General features: G+C 43.0%; 1 protein-coding gene and 1 long non-coding RNA gene across 2 annotated transcripts; both read left to right on the top strand.

The window, feature by feature from the left end:
• Positions 1–11: 11 nt before the first annotated feature.
• Positions 12–686, top strand: LOC114802000 (uncharacterized). The gene is made up of 2 exons (XR_003751673.1): positions 12–119; positions 218–686. It is a non-coding gene; the product is annotated as an uncharacterized LOC114802000 (long non-coding RNA).
• Positions 687–5,423: 4,737 nt separating this feature from the next.
• On the top strand, positions 5,424–6,643 carry LOC114802189 (sodium- and chloride-dependent GABA transporter 3-like; the record flags this gene model as incomplete). The annotated part of the gene is made up of 5 exons (XM_029000892.1): positions 5,424–5,515; positions 5,584–5,646; positions 5,881–6,016; positions 6,340–6,480; positions 6,591–6,643. Coding segments are annotated over exons 2-5 (372 nt in total), but the record flags the coding sequence as incomplete, so codon positions are not given.
• Between the last annotated feature and the right edge of the window lie 9,829 nt (positions 6,644–16,472).

Genomic DNA, 16,472 nt, shown 5'->3' with positions numbered 1-16,472 from the left:
ACCTACACATACCGGTGTGGGTGAATGTGCTGGGATGGATAATGATGCTGTCGTCCAGTCTGGCGGTACCAGTACTGGCTGTCTACTTGCTGTGTACTGGAAAAGGAAGCCTGAAACAGGTTAGTTTAAGTTTTGATGGAATTTATATATGCATGTACAAGTTTATTTGTTGGTCTGGTCTGTAATAAATAATGATGGTATTTCTCTCTCTTACCAGCGCTGCATTCATCTTTGTCAATGTGCTGATGACCTTCCTTTGACCCGGAAGCAGAGGGAAGAGCTTTCAAAGTTGAACCCAGATGCAATGTAGTTGCCGTGGGGAACAAATAAAGCTTTTAAGAAGATGTTGGGACACCTAAGAGAAAATAATCTAGAATTCTTTGGTTTATTAAAAGTTGTTTGCATCAGTGTGAAAATATTAACTAACATCTGAGTAATGAGCATTATCTTGCAAGTAAATCTGTCTATTATCTTAGAGATACCATAATAAAAGTTAATCATGAGGAGTTACTAAAGGCTACTAACAGCAGTAGTGCCACCTTCAGGAAAAAAGGGGGCTGTTCAAGTTTTATGTGTCTAACATTTTGATCAAGTATCTTTCTTCTGTTCAAAAAATAAATTCATGACATTTTTAAGAAAGTTTCTGCGGCACCTGTGAAACTGTTGATAAAGAAACATTAAAACAACACTGAAAGCAAAATGACTTATTTCAACACATTTTATATCAATCAAATTGTTTATGTTAATTGAGTCGGGAAATGATCCTCACTTTCTTGTGCAATATTCTGACAAATGCTGGTTCCAGCTGTGGAACCTGCTCATTCTGGTCAGTACTGCAGGGAAGCTGGAAACTAGCTGCAGGACGTGCCCATGAACAGGGTATCAGTCTAGTATAGGGTGAACTGTTTTCATGGGTGGAATAATTATAAACTCAAATATTTAGGATTGTCTCAAATCCACTAAAACATGTAAATTGTATGATCATTCCAAGTAAAAGGAACAGAAAATCACAGAGAGTCAAATTACTACAAACTGCAATAGGAAATAACAAAGTGTCCTGATAGTTTTGCAGATCACTCCCAACTCCATACCATGCAATAAAAATGATGAACAGGCAGCGCACCTACTCAGTTTTTTGTTGGGACAGTGAGATGCAAGACTGTCCAAGTGACAAACTAGGAACTTTGACTGGATAGTCCAACAGCAACCAAATTACAATTCTGATCGCTACACTCCACAAATCCCCAAAACACGGAGGACGGCACAAGAACCCAGAACCACAGAACACAGAACCATTAGTTACCACTGGAACTGAAGCAGCCAGGTAATAATGCAGTATGTGGAGCTCTGAACAGTCAAAACTTGTCTGTAAATGTAAAAACAGCTCAATGATAACTAAATAAATATTACAGAAAGGGTGAAGTTAACTAAAGTAGTGAAGATATCAGGGGACATAGATCTACTGCTTGCTTAGCACTGGCCCCTTGACTTCCACCCCATGTAAGGTCTGGTTTGGTTCAAAAGTGTAGCTTAGTTTGCTTGATATTTTATAGTTGGGGTTAGAATGTGTAGAAGTTCCCCTTCCTCCGCTGCAAAGAACGGTTAAGGTATGTTTTCCAAAAGAACAACTCTTTACAAAGCAATAGACTGTATTAATTAAACAATTCCGTATTACTGCTATTTTATATAACAGTAGTAACTGGCTGCAAAAAAAGGAACTAAAAGTCTAAAGTACAGTTCAAGGATACAGAAAAAAAATTAATGCTTGGACTCCTCAAATTTACACATAAAGAACACTAGAATTAATAAAAATTAAAAAGCAAGAACTTACAGTCATCAATATGTTCATACAGTACAAAAAAGCAGAAAATCATTTTGTGTTCAGATTAGTCAACACATTTAGACTGACAAATATGAACCTGTCTTACTGTAATTTCCATGTGTGCTTGGTTTCTTTTGAATAAATTCAAACCCAATTCAGGATGGTACACAGTGCTTCACACTGCTTTAGTACAAATACGTAATATGTTTGTACGACAATAAACAGACATTTCTTGTGCTCTTTATGGTGGTTGTGATGAGGTTGTGATGAGGCTGTTTTCAGAGGTTTTAAGGGCCGAAAACATACTCTAAAAAGGAAATAAGGGAAAAAGGCTGGTAACCCAGTGAGAGTCCATATAATTAAACAGATGATTAGAATAATAAATACAATTAAACAAATAAATAGCAGAAAGATAGACACAAACACAGATAGAGCTTCAGCGGTGGTCTAGTTCTAACATGAAGCCAACTGATGTGATGAGTGTCATGACACGAACCAGACAGAGAACAGGGGACCAAACTAAGACATGAGCTAAAACCCTAAACAGAGAGCCCACCTGACCTAGAGACAGGGAGAATACAGACATGGAAGAGACATCTGACTGAAAGTAGAACTCTGCGGTGAAGTTACAGTAGTTTCATGTTGGAAAATTCAACAGATATTCAGATTTCACTAAGCACAACCCTCCACAAGACTTCTGTTTTACCTAATACCTAACCATATTTTATATTAATATTTTTAAAAATTGTGGAAAATTATCTCTTTTTTTCAGTAGCTTCCGCACAAAGTGAGCATATGATTCAAAACCAATGTAGAACTGTGCTGCTGCATGGAACTAGTCAGACGCATTTTGGTTTATTGAGGTTTTCCTCACCTTCAATTTTATACAAATTAAAGTCGTAATTGCCTGAAATTGATTAGGATTTAACCATTTAAGAACTGAATCTAGCTGCTTGGACTATAGGACTTACCCTCATTTTTTTTTACTTTTCCACAGCAACACCTGAACACCAACATTACACCCACATTGTGTTACTCACACACAAACTGTACGTACACACTTAAATACTGACTGGAACGTGCATCTACACTCTACGTGCTATAACTGTCATTTACTTGCTGCTCAGTATTGTCAGTTTGCCTCATCTGCCTGTTCTACCCTCCCACATGAAAATTGTTACTGTCTTACTTCTTCATATCTCACATATCATATATTTTCTTGTAAACTTAGAACTTATGACTTCTTGTGAAGTGACAAATTTGATATTGCCAATTTATTTTCTTTCTACCTTGTAAACTTAAAACTTTTTAGCAGTTTTTAGCAGTGACTTGCATTTTACTGTAATGTTGTTCCCTGTGTTTACTTGCATATGACAAATAAAATTGAAACTGAACTACATTTCGATTTTTTTCACAATTATACAAAATGTTTGGAGATTCCCATATCTCTGCTACAGAAATGGTGGAGGTAAGTCTAAGTTATGTACAAGATACACTGAGATATTATTGAACTGCTTTATTTTACACTAATCTTTTTACTGTAGTCTATACCACAAGGACTGTATGGTTTAAGATGCAGTAATGTATGAACATTTAAATATCATGTTTCATAATCACAACTCTAACCTTATATACACACGAATGGACAACATAAGAAAGATTTTGTTAAAATGTATATATTACTTGTACTGAATTTAGTTTTCAAGGTGCTTTCTTGGTGCCCTACGTGGTGGTTGTTGGTGACCTGTGGGATCCCCCTGTTTCTTCTGGAGAGTGCGATTGGGTCAGTACACACAGCAAGCAAGCATCCACCTGCTGGGAGAAGTGCCCAATTGCTCAGTGTGAGTGGGGAAGAAAATTTCTCCATCTGTTCAGGTCAATTTATTCAAGGATTCATAGTAGTTATTGTCATGTGTATGGAAAGAAATTAAATTTTTCTGTACAATGAAATTCTTTCTTTGCTGTCCACATACAAGGTAGGTAAAATTTAATATATGAACACAGTGAAGGTTTCTGTGCTTGTGGTATTATTGCTGTTAGGCTATATGGGTGTTGTAAAAAATGTTTTTGAATGGGAGATTTGAAGAAGATAGCCTAATATTCATTAGAAACAATAAATGTACTTTTTGTCTCAAAGGGATCGGCTACACAGGTATTATAATGAGGGTCTATAAGTGCATTTCTTACGTCATCATCCTTGCATGGGCACTCTGTACCTGTGCTTCTCTTTCTACGCCAAACTGCCCTGGGCCAGCTGTGGCCACACCTGGAACACAGGTATGAACACTGACTACACCTTGGCATGTGTAACAACAGCCAGCAATAACAGTAGTGCACCAGCTTCAATAAATTAAGAATAATGAACTAAAATATATTTCACTTCCTGTAGAAAATTGTGAGGAACTTTGACGCACTGAACAAATATACCACCAGACTATAAACACCAACTCGACCTCCCCAGCAACTGAATTCTGGGAGTACGTTTTTTAAGTCAAACACAGAAGGAATCTTTAAGTACACTGGAAATGCAAACAGAATTCCAGACATTCTAACAAACAACGTATCTCCAGACGGCGTGTGCTGGCGATCTCAGGTGGCATTGAGGAGCTGGGCAGTGTTCGGTGGGAGATCCTCCTCTGCGCCATTGCCATGTGGGTCATTTGTTACTTCTGCATTTGGAAAGGTGTGAAGTCTACAGGAATAAGGTTGGTGTTTAGGCTTTCAAATGTAAAAATCAACAGTAGTAAACTAGAAATAGTAAACTTTCAATGACTACAAGAACTTTAATTTTGAGCATGTTGACTTAGACGGAGAGTGAAACAGGTTTGATGCAGACAGGAGGAAAATTTCACAATGAAAGTAGACAAGTACTTTGGTTCCCAAAATGTCCCATCTCTGCGCTGCCACTATTCTTACCGACCTATCAACGTGACAGGGACAACCACATGGACTCATGGAACTACAGCCTGGCACATCATACACGGTCCAAGCTGTGACACATATTAGAAAATGTGTGGAAACTTTTGCCTCTTTGGCTGAGTGGAAATCAGACGTGCCCATCTCACAAAACTATACAAAAAACATCATTTATCATTGTAGAAAATAATAAAGGACTCTCTGTACTGCCTTGAGGCTTTGCATTTTCTGGGTATTTCTGCGAAAAGCTCTTCCCTACTCTAATTTGAAGTGTTCTTACCTGCCAAAAATTCCTGAACCATCTGTACACTTGGCCTGAGATGACTAATTTACAAAGTTTAATGAACAATCTTTCCTTCCACATTATATTGTTTGCTTTCTCAATGTCACAAAGAAACACACACACAAACACACACAGACACCAGGACAACATCTAGGTAAAACAGAACCGAGCAATATGACCCTAAAGCGAAGGGCTTCAGATACCAACATTTTAAATGTAAAAATTAAGCAACAACAATTCAATTAATTCAGTTTGTTGATATTGCAATTAAATTATTACATTAATATTACAGACACCTTTTGTTCTCCTTCCATGCCAAACTGGCCCTGGGCAATCTGTGATCACACCTAGAACACAAGTAGATTTAGTTAAGATGTTTCTTAGATTGAGTTCATAGTCATGACTGGAAAAGCCAGCGTTGAGATCAGGGACAGGAAGCTTTAATCTGACCAGACTAAAGAAGATGGAACTTGTAAACTGTGAAGAGGTTAAGGGTAGGAGAAAGAAAATTAAGGAAGAGGGCAATGGAATAGCAATATAGAATTTCTCCTGGTTGTCGCAGGGAACATAGTTGGATTAGGAAATGTTTGGAGATTCCCATATCTCTGCTACAGAAATGGTGGAGGTAAGTCTAAGTTATGTACAAGATACACTGAGATATATTGAACTGCTTTATTTTACACTAATCTTGTTGCTATATACTATACCACAAGGACTGTATGGCATATGATGCCATAATGTATGAACATTTAAATATCATGTTTTATAATCACAACTCTAACCTTATGAACACACAAATGGACAACATAAGAATAATCTGTTAAACGTATGTCACTTTGTAATGAATTTTATTTTCAAGGTGCTTTCTTGGTGCCCTACGTGGTGGGTCGTGGTGACCTGTGGGATCCCCCTGTTTCTTCTGGAGAGTGCAATGGGTCAGTACACACAGCAAGCAAGCATCACCTGCTGGGAGAAGTTGTGCCCAATTGCTCAGGGTGAGTGGGGAAGAACTTTCTCATCTTTCTCATCTGTTCTCATTTCTCATCTGTTGAATATATTCAATAATTCAAGGATTCATAGTAGTTATTGTCATGTATATGGAAGAAATTAAATTTCTCTGTACAATGAAATTATTTCTTTGCTGTTGACATACAAGTTATGTAAAGTTTAATATATGAACACAGTGAAGGTTTCAGGGCTTGTGGTATTATTGCTGTTATATATAGGCTATATGGGTGTTGTAAAAATGTTGTTAAATGGAGATTTGAAGAAGATAGCCTAATATTCATTAGAAACAAATGTACTGTTGTTCTCTAAGGCATTGGCTACACAGGTGTTATAATGAGGGTCTATAACTGCATGTCTTACATCGTCATCCTTGCCTGGGCACTTCTGTACCTGTGCTTCTCTTTCTACGCCAAACTGCCCTGGGCCAGCTGTGGCCACACCTGGAACACAGGTATGAACACTGACTACACCTTGGCATGGGTAACAACAGCAACATAACAGTTAGTGCAACAGCTTCAAGAAATTAAGAATAATGAACTAAATATATTTCACTTCCTGTAGAAAATTGTGAGGACTTTGATGCACTGAACAAATATAACCAGACTATAAACAGCAGTTTTGACATCTCCAGCAATTGAATTCTGGGAGTAAGTTTATAAAATCAAACACAGAAGAAAGCTTTAAGGACACTGAGAATGCAAACAGAATTCCAGATATTCTAACAAACAACGTATCTCCAGACGGCGTGTGCTGGCGATCTCAGGTGGCATTGACAAACTGGGCAGTGTTCGGTGGGAGATCCTCCTCTGCGCCATTGCAATGTGGGTCATTTGTTACTTTTGCATTTGGAAAGGTGTGAAATCTACAGGAAAGGTTGGTGTTTAGTATTCAAATGTAAAAATGAAACAATAGTAAACTTTCAATGACTACAAGAATTTTAATTTTGAGCATGTAGATGTGGCCGGGATGTTATGTAAGATGTTATGTTATGTATGTCGTGAACTCCAACAAAACTTATTGTAATTGTAAGCTACGGTGTTCATGTGTTTTTTCTGTGTATTTGTGGGTGGGAACGAAAATTTTGGTTCCACATTGTTTGTGTGGTCAGGGTTACATTAATGGCGCACTGTATAGCTCACGTTCACGTGCAGTTACCTCAGTGTGCTGCGGGAGCAGAGAGGGGTGAGACGCGCGTGCAGTGTTCTCCATATCATGTGTTGTATATAGGTGTATTAAAGTTATTAAAGTTATGGCATGTTGTTGGTATTATGCTGTGTATTATAAGCGCGTGCGGCGTTGTGCCGCACGCGCGGTTCTAAAAAAGAAAAAAAAGAAATTTTATTTGCCGCCACGTGTTAGCAGAAGCATGTGTTTCGTAGGATGAGAGGAGGGCCGTGACGCGTGTGATCGTTAGCCACTGACTGTACCCTGCTGTGTTCCCACAGGTATGTTAAATGTGAAATGTATGTAACGTAGCCACTATACGATCGTCATTTTCTTTTTTTAAATTGTATTTTTGTATTTTACTGTTGTTTTTACTGTTGTTTAATGTCACTGTTGGCTCACCTGTAAATAGTTTAATATATGTCATTTAATGACTGAGTTACTGGTTGAATTCATGTGGTGGGTTTATTTATTTATTTTTTGGTTTTTTATTTAATCATATTTTACAAGTTGTATTGACGTGCAGTTACCTCAGTGTGCTGCGGGAGCAGAGAGGGGATGAGAGGAGGGCCGTGACGCGTGTGATCGTTAGCCACTGACTGTACCCTGCTGTGTTCCCACAGAAATAAAATCTCTCTTTTGACACCAACTGATGTGCATGGGTGATTGGATGCTGGTGTGCATCCGTTACATAAAACTGGTGCCGTGACCCGGATGCACCTGATCAGCCATCGCCGATCGCCGGGACCGAGTGCATGCTGGTGAAGCTGGAAGCACCAAGACAGAAGTGTTCCGAACCTACTGTGTTACGGTCTGCTGCATATCAGTTCTGATAGTGGTGTTGTGTACATAGTGAACCTTCTTTTATTTGGTTATCATCCATTGTGTAATATCAACCCAATATGTCCAGTGATAGGTTAGAAGTATCTGATGCTCTCATGTTGGGTTTGGGGCGTGGCCGAGGGTTACCTAGATTTTTAGGGGTGGGATCGCCAGGCATTAGTCATCCCACAGAGGTCCATACTTCACCAGTAGGTGACACACAACCATGCACTGAGACACCTATTGCTAGACCCAGGTTCTCCACTCCAGCTATTAGCAATGATTTTGCCACACAACAGTTATGTGACCTGATTGGAGACTCTGTCATTAATCGGTTGTTAGCTAGTCAGACCCCCGTGCAGTCATGCCAGTCACCACCGCTGGGTGACACTAGAACCGAACCTGCCAGTAAAACCCTTGATTTATCTCAAGTCAGCTTGATTGTTAAATCCAAAGTGAAAGAGCCACCCATCTTCCGTGGTGATGGAAGAGACAGCTGCTCCATCCAAGAATGGATCGACCAGATGGAAGCGTACCTGCGAAAGAAGAGTGTGCACAACCTGAAAAAAATCGATGAGATTCTGGAACACCTGATGGGCAGAGCAAAGAGCATTGTCAAGGTAACTCTCAAAAGTAACAATTCACATAATGCTACTGTCAACCCCGAAGCAATTTACTGCACCTTGAGACGCTACTTTAGCGAAACTCCAGTGTCATGCCTACCGTTGGCCGACTTCTATTCTACACTGCCCACTGCTCAAGAGACCCCTGTTGACTACTGGGTGAGGCTGAACACAGCAGCTGAAATAGCCAGCAAATATTTGGACCAACAAGGAAGCAGAATGGAGAATATGGATGCTGAAATAGCGATGATGTTCATCAAAAACTGCCCAGATGTCGAACTTTCTAGTGTGTTCAAGTGCAAACCCATAGGTAAATGGACTGTGATCGAGGTGCAGGAAGCCATTGACGAGAATCAGAGAGAGATCCAAGCAAAGAAGCTTCTTCTAGGCATGCACAAGCCTCGCTCATTCCAGGTGGCTACTGCCATGGCCGTCACTGACCCGGCTGCCACCAGCGATGGTGGGTATGCTCACGCTAATGTAGCGCAGTGTGTCCCAGTCAAGTCAAGTGATGCCAAGACAAGTGGAAGTGCTGTTACAGAGTCAGGTACGCTGGAGCGTGTTCTCGACATGTTAGAGAAGGTACTCGAAAGAACGAGCCAGTTCCCCACTGTTGCTCCAGCCAGGCCCTCATCCTTCTCGTGGGACCAGCGTGCTACCTGCCAGGTGTGTAGTGATAAGTCACATTCCACTCGTACACACTGTATGAAGGAGAAGAGATGCCTCGTCTGCTTTGAAACTGGACATCAACGAAGGGATTGCCCTGGGACAACTAAACGCGCTGTCCAGTCTGTTAATCGATCACAGAACCAGGAAAACTGAATTACTCACATTCGGGAGGGGACAATGTGAGTACAGGAAAAGGGACCCTCAATACTGGTGATGCCATGTCTGAGTTTGAAGAAATGGTTGCAGCTACTCCCGACCACACGATGGTGGTGTTTCAGAACGTAATGAAATTGGACAAAGTAGACAGTCTGTTCTATGTGGATGTTATTGTGGAAAAGAAAGTCTCATTGCATGCTCTGCTGGACAGTGGATCCATGGCGTGTACTATGAGCGAAGAGGCTGAACAGAGACTGCTGGATGCAGGGTTGATCACAGCCCAGAGTACAGTACCTATTGATGTTGTCCTTGTAGGCTGTGGAGGTGTCCAAGTCCGTCCTAAGCAGGTGCACGATGTAGATATGGAAGTGTATGGTCACACAGTCTGCGTGCCCACATTAGTAGTACCCGGACAGCAGGATGAGCTGATTTTGGGCACGAATGTCATCAAGTACCTACAGTCTCAAATGAAGCAGATGTCGTCTTACTGGCGCTGTGTCGCACAGCCTGAGGCCCCAGGGAGCCCAGAGGTTTCCCATTTCATGAACATGCTGTCTGGCCTCAATCGTTGGAAAGGAAGTGAAATACCTGATGTCATTGGAACTGCTAAACTGGCCCGTGCTGTCACGCTACTTCCAGAGCATGAACATCTGGTGTGGGCTAAGTTACCGGTGACCTCCCCAGTGTCTGAAGGAAGTACCATCGTCATCGAACCACCAAGAGCACAGACCCACAAGAAGGAGGTAATTATTGGTAGAGTCATAGCTACCATGACAGGGGACAGATGGGTGCCAGTTAAGGTTTTGAACGCAGGTCACTCGCCCATAACTCTTAAACGGAACACAAAACTGGCCGATGTCTACCCATGTGTGGCTGTAGAAGACCTTGATGGGGACATCAAGCAGTCACTTGGTGTGACAGCCAAATTACATAACCAAACATTACGAGCTGACCCAAGCTTCAGCATTAGCAATGATCTACAGCGAATGGGATTGAAAGATTTGGACATCGATTCCTGTGAAGTGACGCTGGATTGGAAAATCAAATTGCTGCAATTGATCAAGAAGTACGAGAGTGTGTTCTCCAAGGATAAGCTTGATTGTGGGAAGGCTAGGGACATAGTCCATCATATCCACCTGTCCGACGACAGACCGTTCAGGCTACCCTACAGGCGTGTACCCCCTGCACACTACCAGAAACTCCGACATGTGTTGACTGATATGGAGGAAAGAGAGATCATCAGGAAGTCCAAGAGTGAATGGGCTTCTCCCCTGGTGCTAGTGTGGAAGAAGAGCGGTGATCTCCGCGTCTGTGTTGATTACCGGTGGCTGAATGCTCGAACGATCAAAGACGCACACCCTTTACCCCACCAAGCGGATTGTCTGGCGGCCCTTGGCGGCAATGCCATATTCAGTACCATGGACCTGACGTCCGGCTTCTATAACGTTGCAATGGCAGAAGAGGACAAGAAGCTAACTGCTTTCACGACACCAATGGGCCTCTACGAGTTCAACAGGCTTCCACAGGGTCTGTGTAACAGCCCTGCCAGCTTTATGCGTCTGATGATGGGCGTGTTCGGGGATCAAAACTTTTTGACCTTGCTCTGCTACCTAGATGATTTGTTGGTGTATGCTCCAAGTGAGGAGGAAGCTTTGGAACGATTGGAGATGGTCTTCAATCGACTGAGTGCCCATGGGCTGAAGCTAGCTCCAAAGAAGTGCTATTTCCTCCGGCGCAGTGTAAGGTTTCTTGGTCATGTGGTAGACAGGGCCGGTGTTGCTGCAGATCCCGACAAAATCAGCGCCATCTGTGATATGGGAGAAGTGGATCTCATGAGGGATGATGCTGTCACACCATGTCAGCGGAAGATAAAATCATTTCTCGGCATGGTGATGTATTATCAAAGATTTATACAGAACTGTTCTAGAATTGCCAAACCACTCTTCATGTTGACTGCAGCTCCTAGAGGAAGGAAAGGGAATCCAAGAGGAGCTGCTTCATTCAAAAAGTTAAAACCAAGTGATTGGGGGCAGGAGCACAGAGAAGCGTTCCTGCAGCTGAAGTCAGCACTCCTGAATTCGGTTGTACTTGCACATCCAGACTTCAGTCGGCCGTTCGTTCTTTCCACGGATGCTTCTTTGGATGGATTGGGCGCCGTACTGTCACAGGCCCCAGAAGACGGGAGCAAGGCTCGACCAATAGCCTTTGCCAGCAAAGCACTTACCCGTGCCCAGCTTAACTATCCCGCTCACCGACTGGAATTCCTGGCATTGAAGTGGGCTGTTTGTGACAAATTCGGACACTGGCTGAAAGGTCACCCATTCACTGTTTGGACGGATAACAATCCACTGACATACATCCTGACAAAGCCCAAGTTGGATGCATGTGAACAGAGGTGGGTCGCCAAGTTAGCTCCTTATGATTTTAACATCCGATACATACCTGGCAGCCGAAATGTAGTGGCTGACGCGCTCAGCCGACAGCCGTTTGTGAAACCACAGGTCAGTGTGAGATTGGTGGAAGAACCTTACAGAGCATTGTTGAAGGAGGCCGAACAGCTTAAGGAAGACTTGATTCAGGACACTTTTAGGCTAAGCAATAACTGTCAGGCCTTGGTAGAACCTTCCTCCTTTGAAAATCTGCAGCGTCGTTCACTCGGCAGTGAGGAAGTGTCTGCTTTATTGACTGGCTGCATGGAGTGGAACAAGGGACCTGAAGGAAGAGTGATCTCTTGGTTAGCACAGGACGTGGAACAGCTAGTACCATCTGGTCAAGTGCCCTTGCATTCATTCTCCCTCCGGGATTTGCAGGAAAAGCAAGCCGAGGATGCTACCCTTTCCCGTATTCTTGTCTACGTGGCCCGTGGCAGAAGACCTTCACGTAGGGAGCGTGCTAAGGAGACATACAAGGTACTTAAAGCTTTGAAACAGTGGGAGAAACTGAAGATGTTGGATGGCATATTGTATAGAGCCAGTAAAGACTTTCTGACAGGGAAGAAAAGACACCAATTCATTGTTCCGTCATCACTTATTAAGGATGTTCTGGAAGGAGTTCATGACACTGCTGGACACCAAGGTCAAGCCAGGACCCTGTACTTGGCAAGACAGCGGTTCTTTTGGGTTGGAATGGAACAGGATGTTCGTGAGCATGTCAAGTGTTGTAGACGATGCGTGGTTAGCAAGACACCTGAGCCAGAAGGTAGAGCGCCCTTGGAAAGTATTAGAACCACGAGGCCGTTGGAACTTGTTTGCATGGATTTCTGGTCAGCAGAAGATTCGAATGGAAGAAGCGTGGATGTTTTGGTAGTAACAGATCACTTCACCAAAATGGCGCATGCCTTCCCGTGTAGAGACCAGTCAGCTAAGCAGGTAGCACGACAGCTGTGGGACCGTTATTTCTGTATATATGGATTCCCAGAGAGGATACACTCGGATCAAGGTGCTAATTTCGAGAGCCAGCTGATTCAAGAGCTCATGCAGGTAGCTGGAGTCATGAAGTCAAGAACCACTGCATATCATCCGATGGGAAACGGTCAAGCTGAGCGCTTTAACAGAACGTTAGGTGGCATGATCAGAGCTTTACCCCCCAGAGCTAAGCAGAAGTGGCCTCAAGTGTTGCAGACCTTGACTTTCGCATACAACTGTACAGCCCATGAGTCCACGGGCTACGCACCATTCTACCTCATGTTTGGAAGAATTCCACGTCTACCGGTTGACGTTATGTTTCATAACGTTGAAAGAGACAATAATCATGTGGATTATGACAGCTTTGTCAAGAGGATGAGAGATGACTTGAAGGAAGCTTTGTTGGTTGCACAAGCGAATGCAACGGATAGTCAACGTCATCAAGCTGAATTGTACAATCGGAGAATCAAAGGCTGCGACATTGAGGTAGGAGACCAAGTCCTTTTGGCAAACAAGGGAGAACGTGGACGCAGGAAACTGGCAGACAAGTGGGAATCTACTCCTTACATTGTGGAATCTAAGGACCCCAGGTGCCATGTCTACCATGTCAGGAACACCAGCTCGGGACATGTGAAAGTAGTTCACCGCAACTTACTCCTGCAAGCAAATTTCCTCCCGCTTGAAGTTGGAGATGAGTGTTCTTTCACCAGTGAGCCTGAAGTCAGCCAGGTGCATAGCGAGAATTCTGGAAGAACTCAATCTGTTCTAGATTCGGTCATAGACAGTGCTGTGCGTACCGTTAATTGGGTGGCTGAAGTTACCGACACAGTTGGTTGTGCTGAAGATCCACAAGTGCCTTCAGGATTGGAAGTGTCAGAACCTGTTTCCCTACCTGTGAACAACTCACCTTGTGATGACAGTGCCTCAAATAGCAACCATGATATTGAGACTGAAAGCCCGAGTGTTCCTGCTGACTCAGTTATGGTTGTACCCTCCACAACCCCTTTGTCTGATGAGATTACGTCCCAAGCAACTACTATATCCCAGATTAGGACGAGAGTAGGGAGAATAGTGAAGCCGGTAAGCCGATTGATTCATAACATGACACAGAAAAGTGTACCTATGGAATATCAGTTAGTGGGATTGTGAATCTCCTGTCATCGTAATCAATGTCCCATGTGATTGGCATTAATTGTAGATCCATTAAGACACACAGTTAATGAAGTTATCCTGTTCGTAGTAGTGAGTGGTGTATGGGGCACCTCTTTAGCAAGTGATGGAGGAGAACCTGGCCAGTTATCCTCTGTCATTTTCCCTGTAAGTGGGAGACATATGTGTCGCATAGTAGACGATGGTTGTATGGATGACCGGGTTCATAGCATTGTGTCATTGAGCTACTTACCTTACTGAATAAGTTTTGTGAAGTTCAGGGGGGAGTATGTGGCCGGGATGTTATGTAAGATGTTATGTTATGTATGTCGTGAACTCCAACAAAACTTATTGTAATTGTAAGCTACGGTGTTCATGTGTTTTTTCTGTGTATTTGTGGGTGGGAACGAAAATTTGGTTCCACATTGTTTGTGTGGTCAGGGTTACATTAATGGCGCACTCTATAGCTCACGTTCACGTGCAGTTACCTCAGTGTGCTGCGGGAGCAGAGAGGGGTGAGACGCGCGTGCAGTGTTCTCCATATCATGTGTTGTATATAGGTGTATTAAAGTTATTAAAGTTATGGCATGTTGTTGGTATTATGCTGTGTATTATAAGCGCGTGCGGCGTTGTGCCGCACGCGCGGTTCTAAAAAAGAAAAAAAGAAATTTTATTTGCCGCCACGTGTTAGCAGAAGCATGTGTTTCGTAGGATGAGAGGAGGGCCGTGACGCGTGTGATCGTTAGCCACTGACTGTACCCTGCTGTGTTCCCACAGGTATGTTAAATGTGAAATGTATGTAACGTAGCCACTATACGATCGTCATTTTCTTTTTTAAATTGTATTTTTGTATTTTACTGTTGTTTTTACTGTTGTTTAATGTCACTGTTGGCTCACCTGTAAATAGTTTAATATATGTCATTTAATGACTGAGTTACTGGTTGAATTCATGTGGTGGGTTTATTTATTTATTTTTGGTTTTTTATTTAATCATATTTTACAAGTTGTATTGACGTGCAGTTACCTCAGTGTGCTGCGGGAGCAGAGAGGGGATGAGAGGAGGGCCGTGACGCGTGTGATTGTTAGCCACTGACTGTACCCTGCTGTGTTCCCACAGAAATAAAATCTCTCTTTTGACACCAACTGATGTGCATGGGTGATTGGATGCTGGTGTGCATCCGTTACATAAAACTGGTTGCCGTGACCCGGATGCACCTGATCAGCCATCGCCGATCGCCGGGACCGAGTGCATGCTGGTGAAGCTGGAAGCACCAAGACAGAAGTGTTCCGAACCTACTGTGTTACGGTCTGCTGCATATCAGTTCTGATAGTGGTGTTGTGTACATAGTGAACCTTCTTTTATTTGGTTATCATCCATTGTGTAATATCAACCCAATATGTCCAGTGATAGGTTAGAAGTATCTGATGCTCTCATGTTGGGTTTGGGGCGTGGCCGAGGGTTACCTAGATTTTTAGGGTTGGGATCGCCAGGCATTAGTCATCCCACAGAGGTCCATACTTCACCAGTAGGTGACACACAACCATGCACTGAGACACCTATTGCTAGACCCAGGTTCTCCACTCCAGCTATTAGCAATGATTTTGCCACACAACAGTTATGTGACCTGATTGGAGACTCTGTCATTAATCGGTTGTTAGCTAGTCAGACCCCCCGTGCAGTCATGCCAGTCACCACCGCTGGGTGACACTAGAAACCGAACCTGCCAGTAAAAACCCTTGATTTATCTCAAGTCAGCTTGATTGTTAAATCCAAAGTGAAAGAGCCACCCATCTTCCGTGGTGATGGAAGAGACAGCTGCTCCATCCAAGAATGGATCGACCAGATGGAAGCGTACCTGCGAAAGAAAGAGTGTGCACAACCTGAAAAAATCGATGAGATTCTGGAACACCTGATGGGCAGAGCAAAGAGCATTGTCAAGGTAACTCTCAAAAGTAACAATTCACATAATGCTACTGTCAACCCCGAAGCAATTTACTGCACCTTGAGACGCTACTTTAGCGAAACTCCAGTGTCATGCCTACCGTTGGCCGACTTCTATTCTACACTGCCCACTGCTCAGAGACCCCTGTTGACTACTGGGTGAGGCTGAACACAGCAGCTGAAATAGCCAGCAAATATTTGGACCAACAAGGAAGCAGAATGGAGAATATGGATGCTGAAATAGCGATGATGTTCATCAAAAAACTGCCCAGATGTCGAACTTTCTAGTGTGTTCAAGTGCAAACCCATAGGTAAATGGACTGTGATCGAGGTGCAGGAAGCCATTGACGAGAATCAGAGAGAGATCCAAGCAAAGAAGCTTCTTCTAGGCATGCACAAGCCTCGCTCATTCCAGGTGGCTACTGCCATGGCCGTCACTGACCCGGCTGCCACCAGCGATGGTGGGTATGCTCACGCTAATGTAGCGCAGTGTGTCCCAGTCAAGTCAAGTGAT

The sequence above is a fragment of the Denticeps clupeoides genome, chromosome 13 (genome assembly GCF_900700375.1).
Source record: "Denticeps clupeoides chromosome 13, fDenClu1.1, whole genome shotgun sequence".
Classification (NCBI taxonomy): domain Eukaryota; kingdom Metazoa; phylum Chordata; class Actinopteri; order Clupeiformes; family Denticipitidae; genus Denticeps; species Denticeps clupeoides.
The sequence above is the reverse complement of the archived record's forward strand: the minus strand, read 5'-3'. Positions and strand labels throughout refer to the sequence as shown.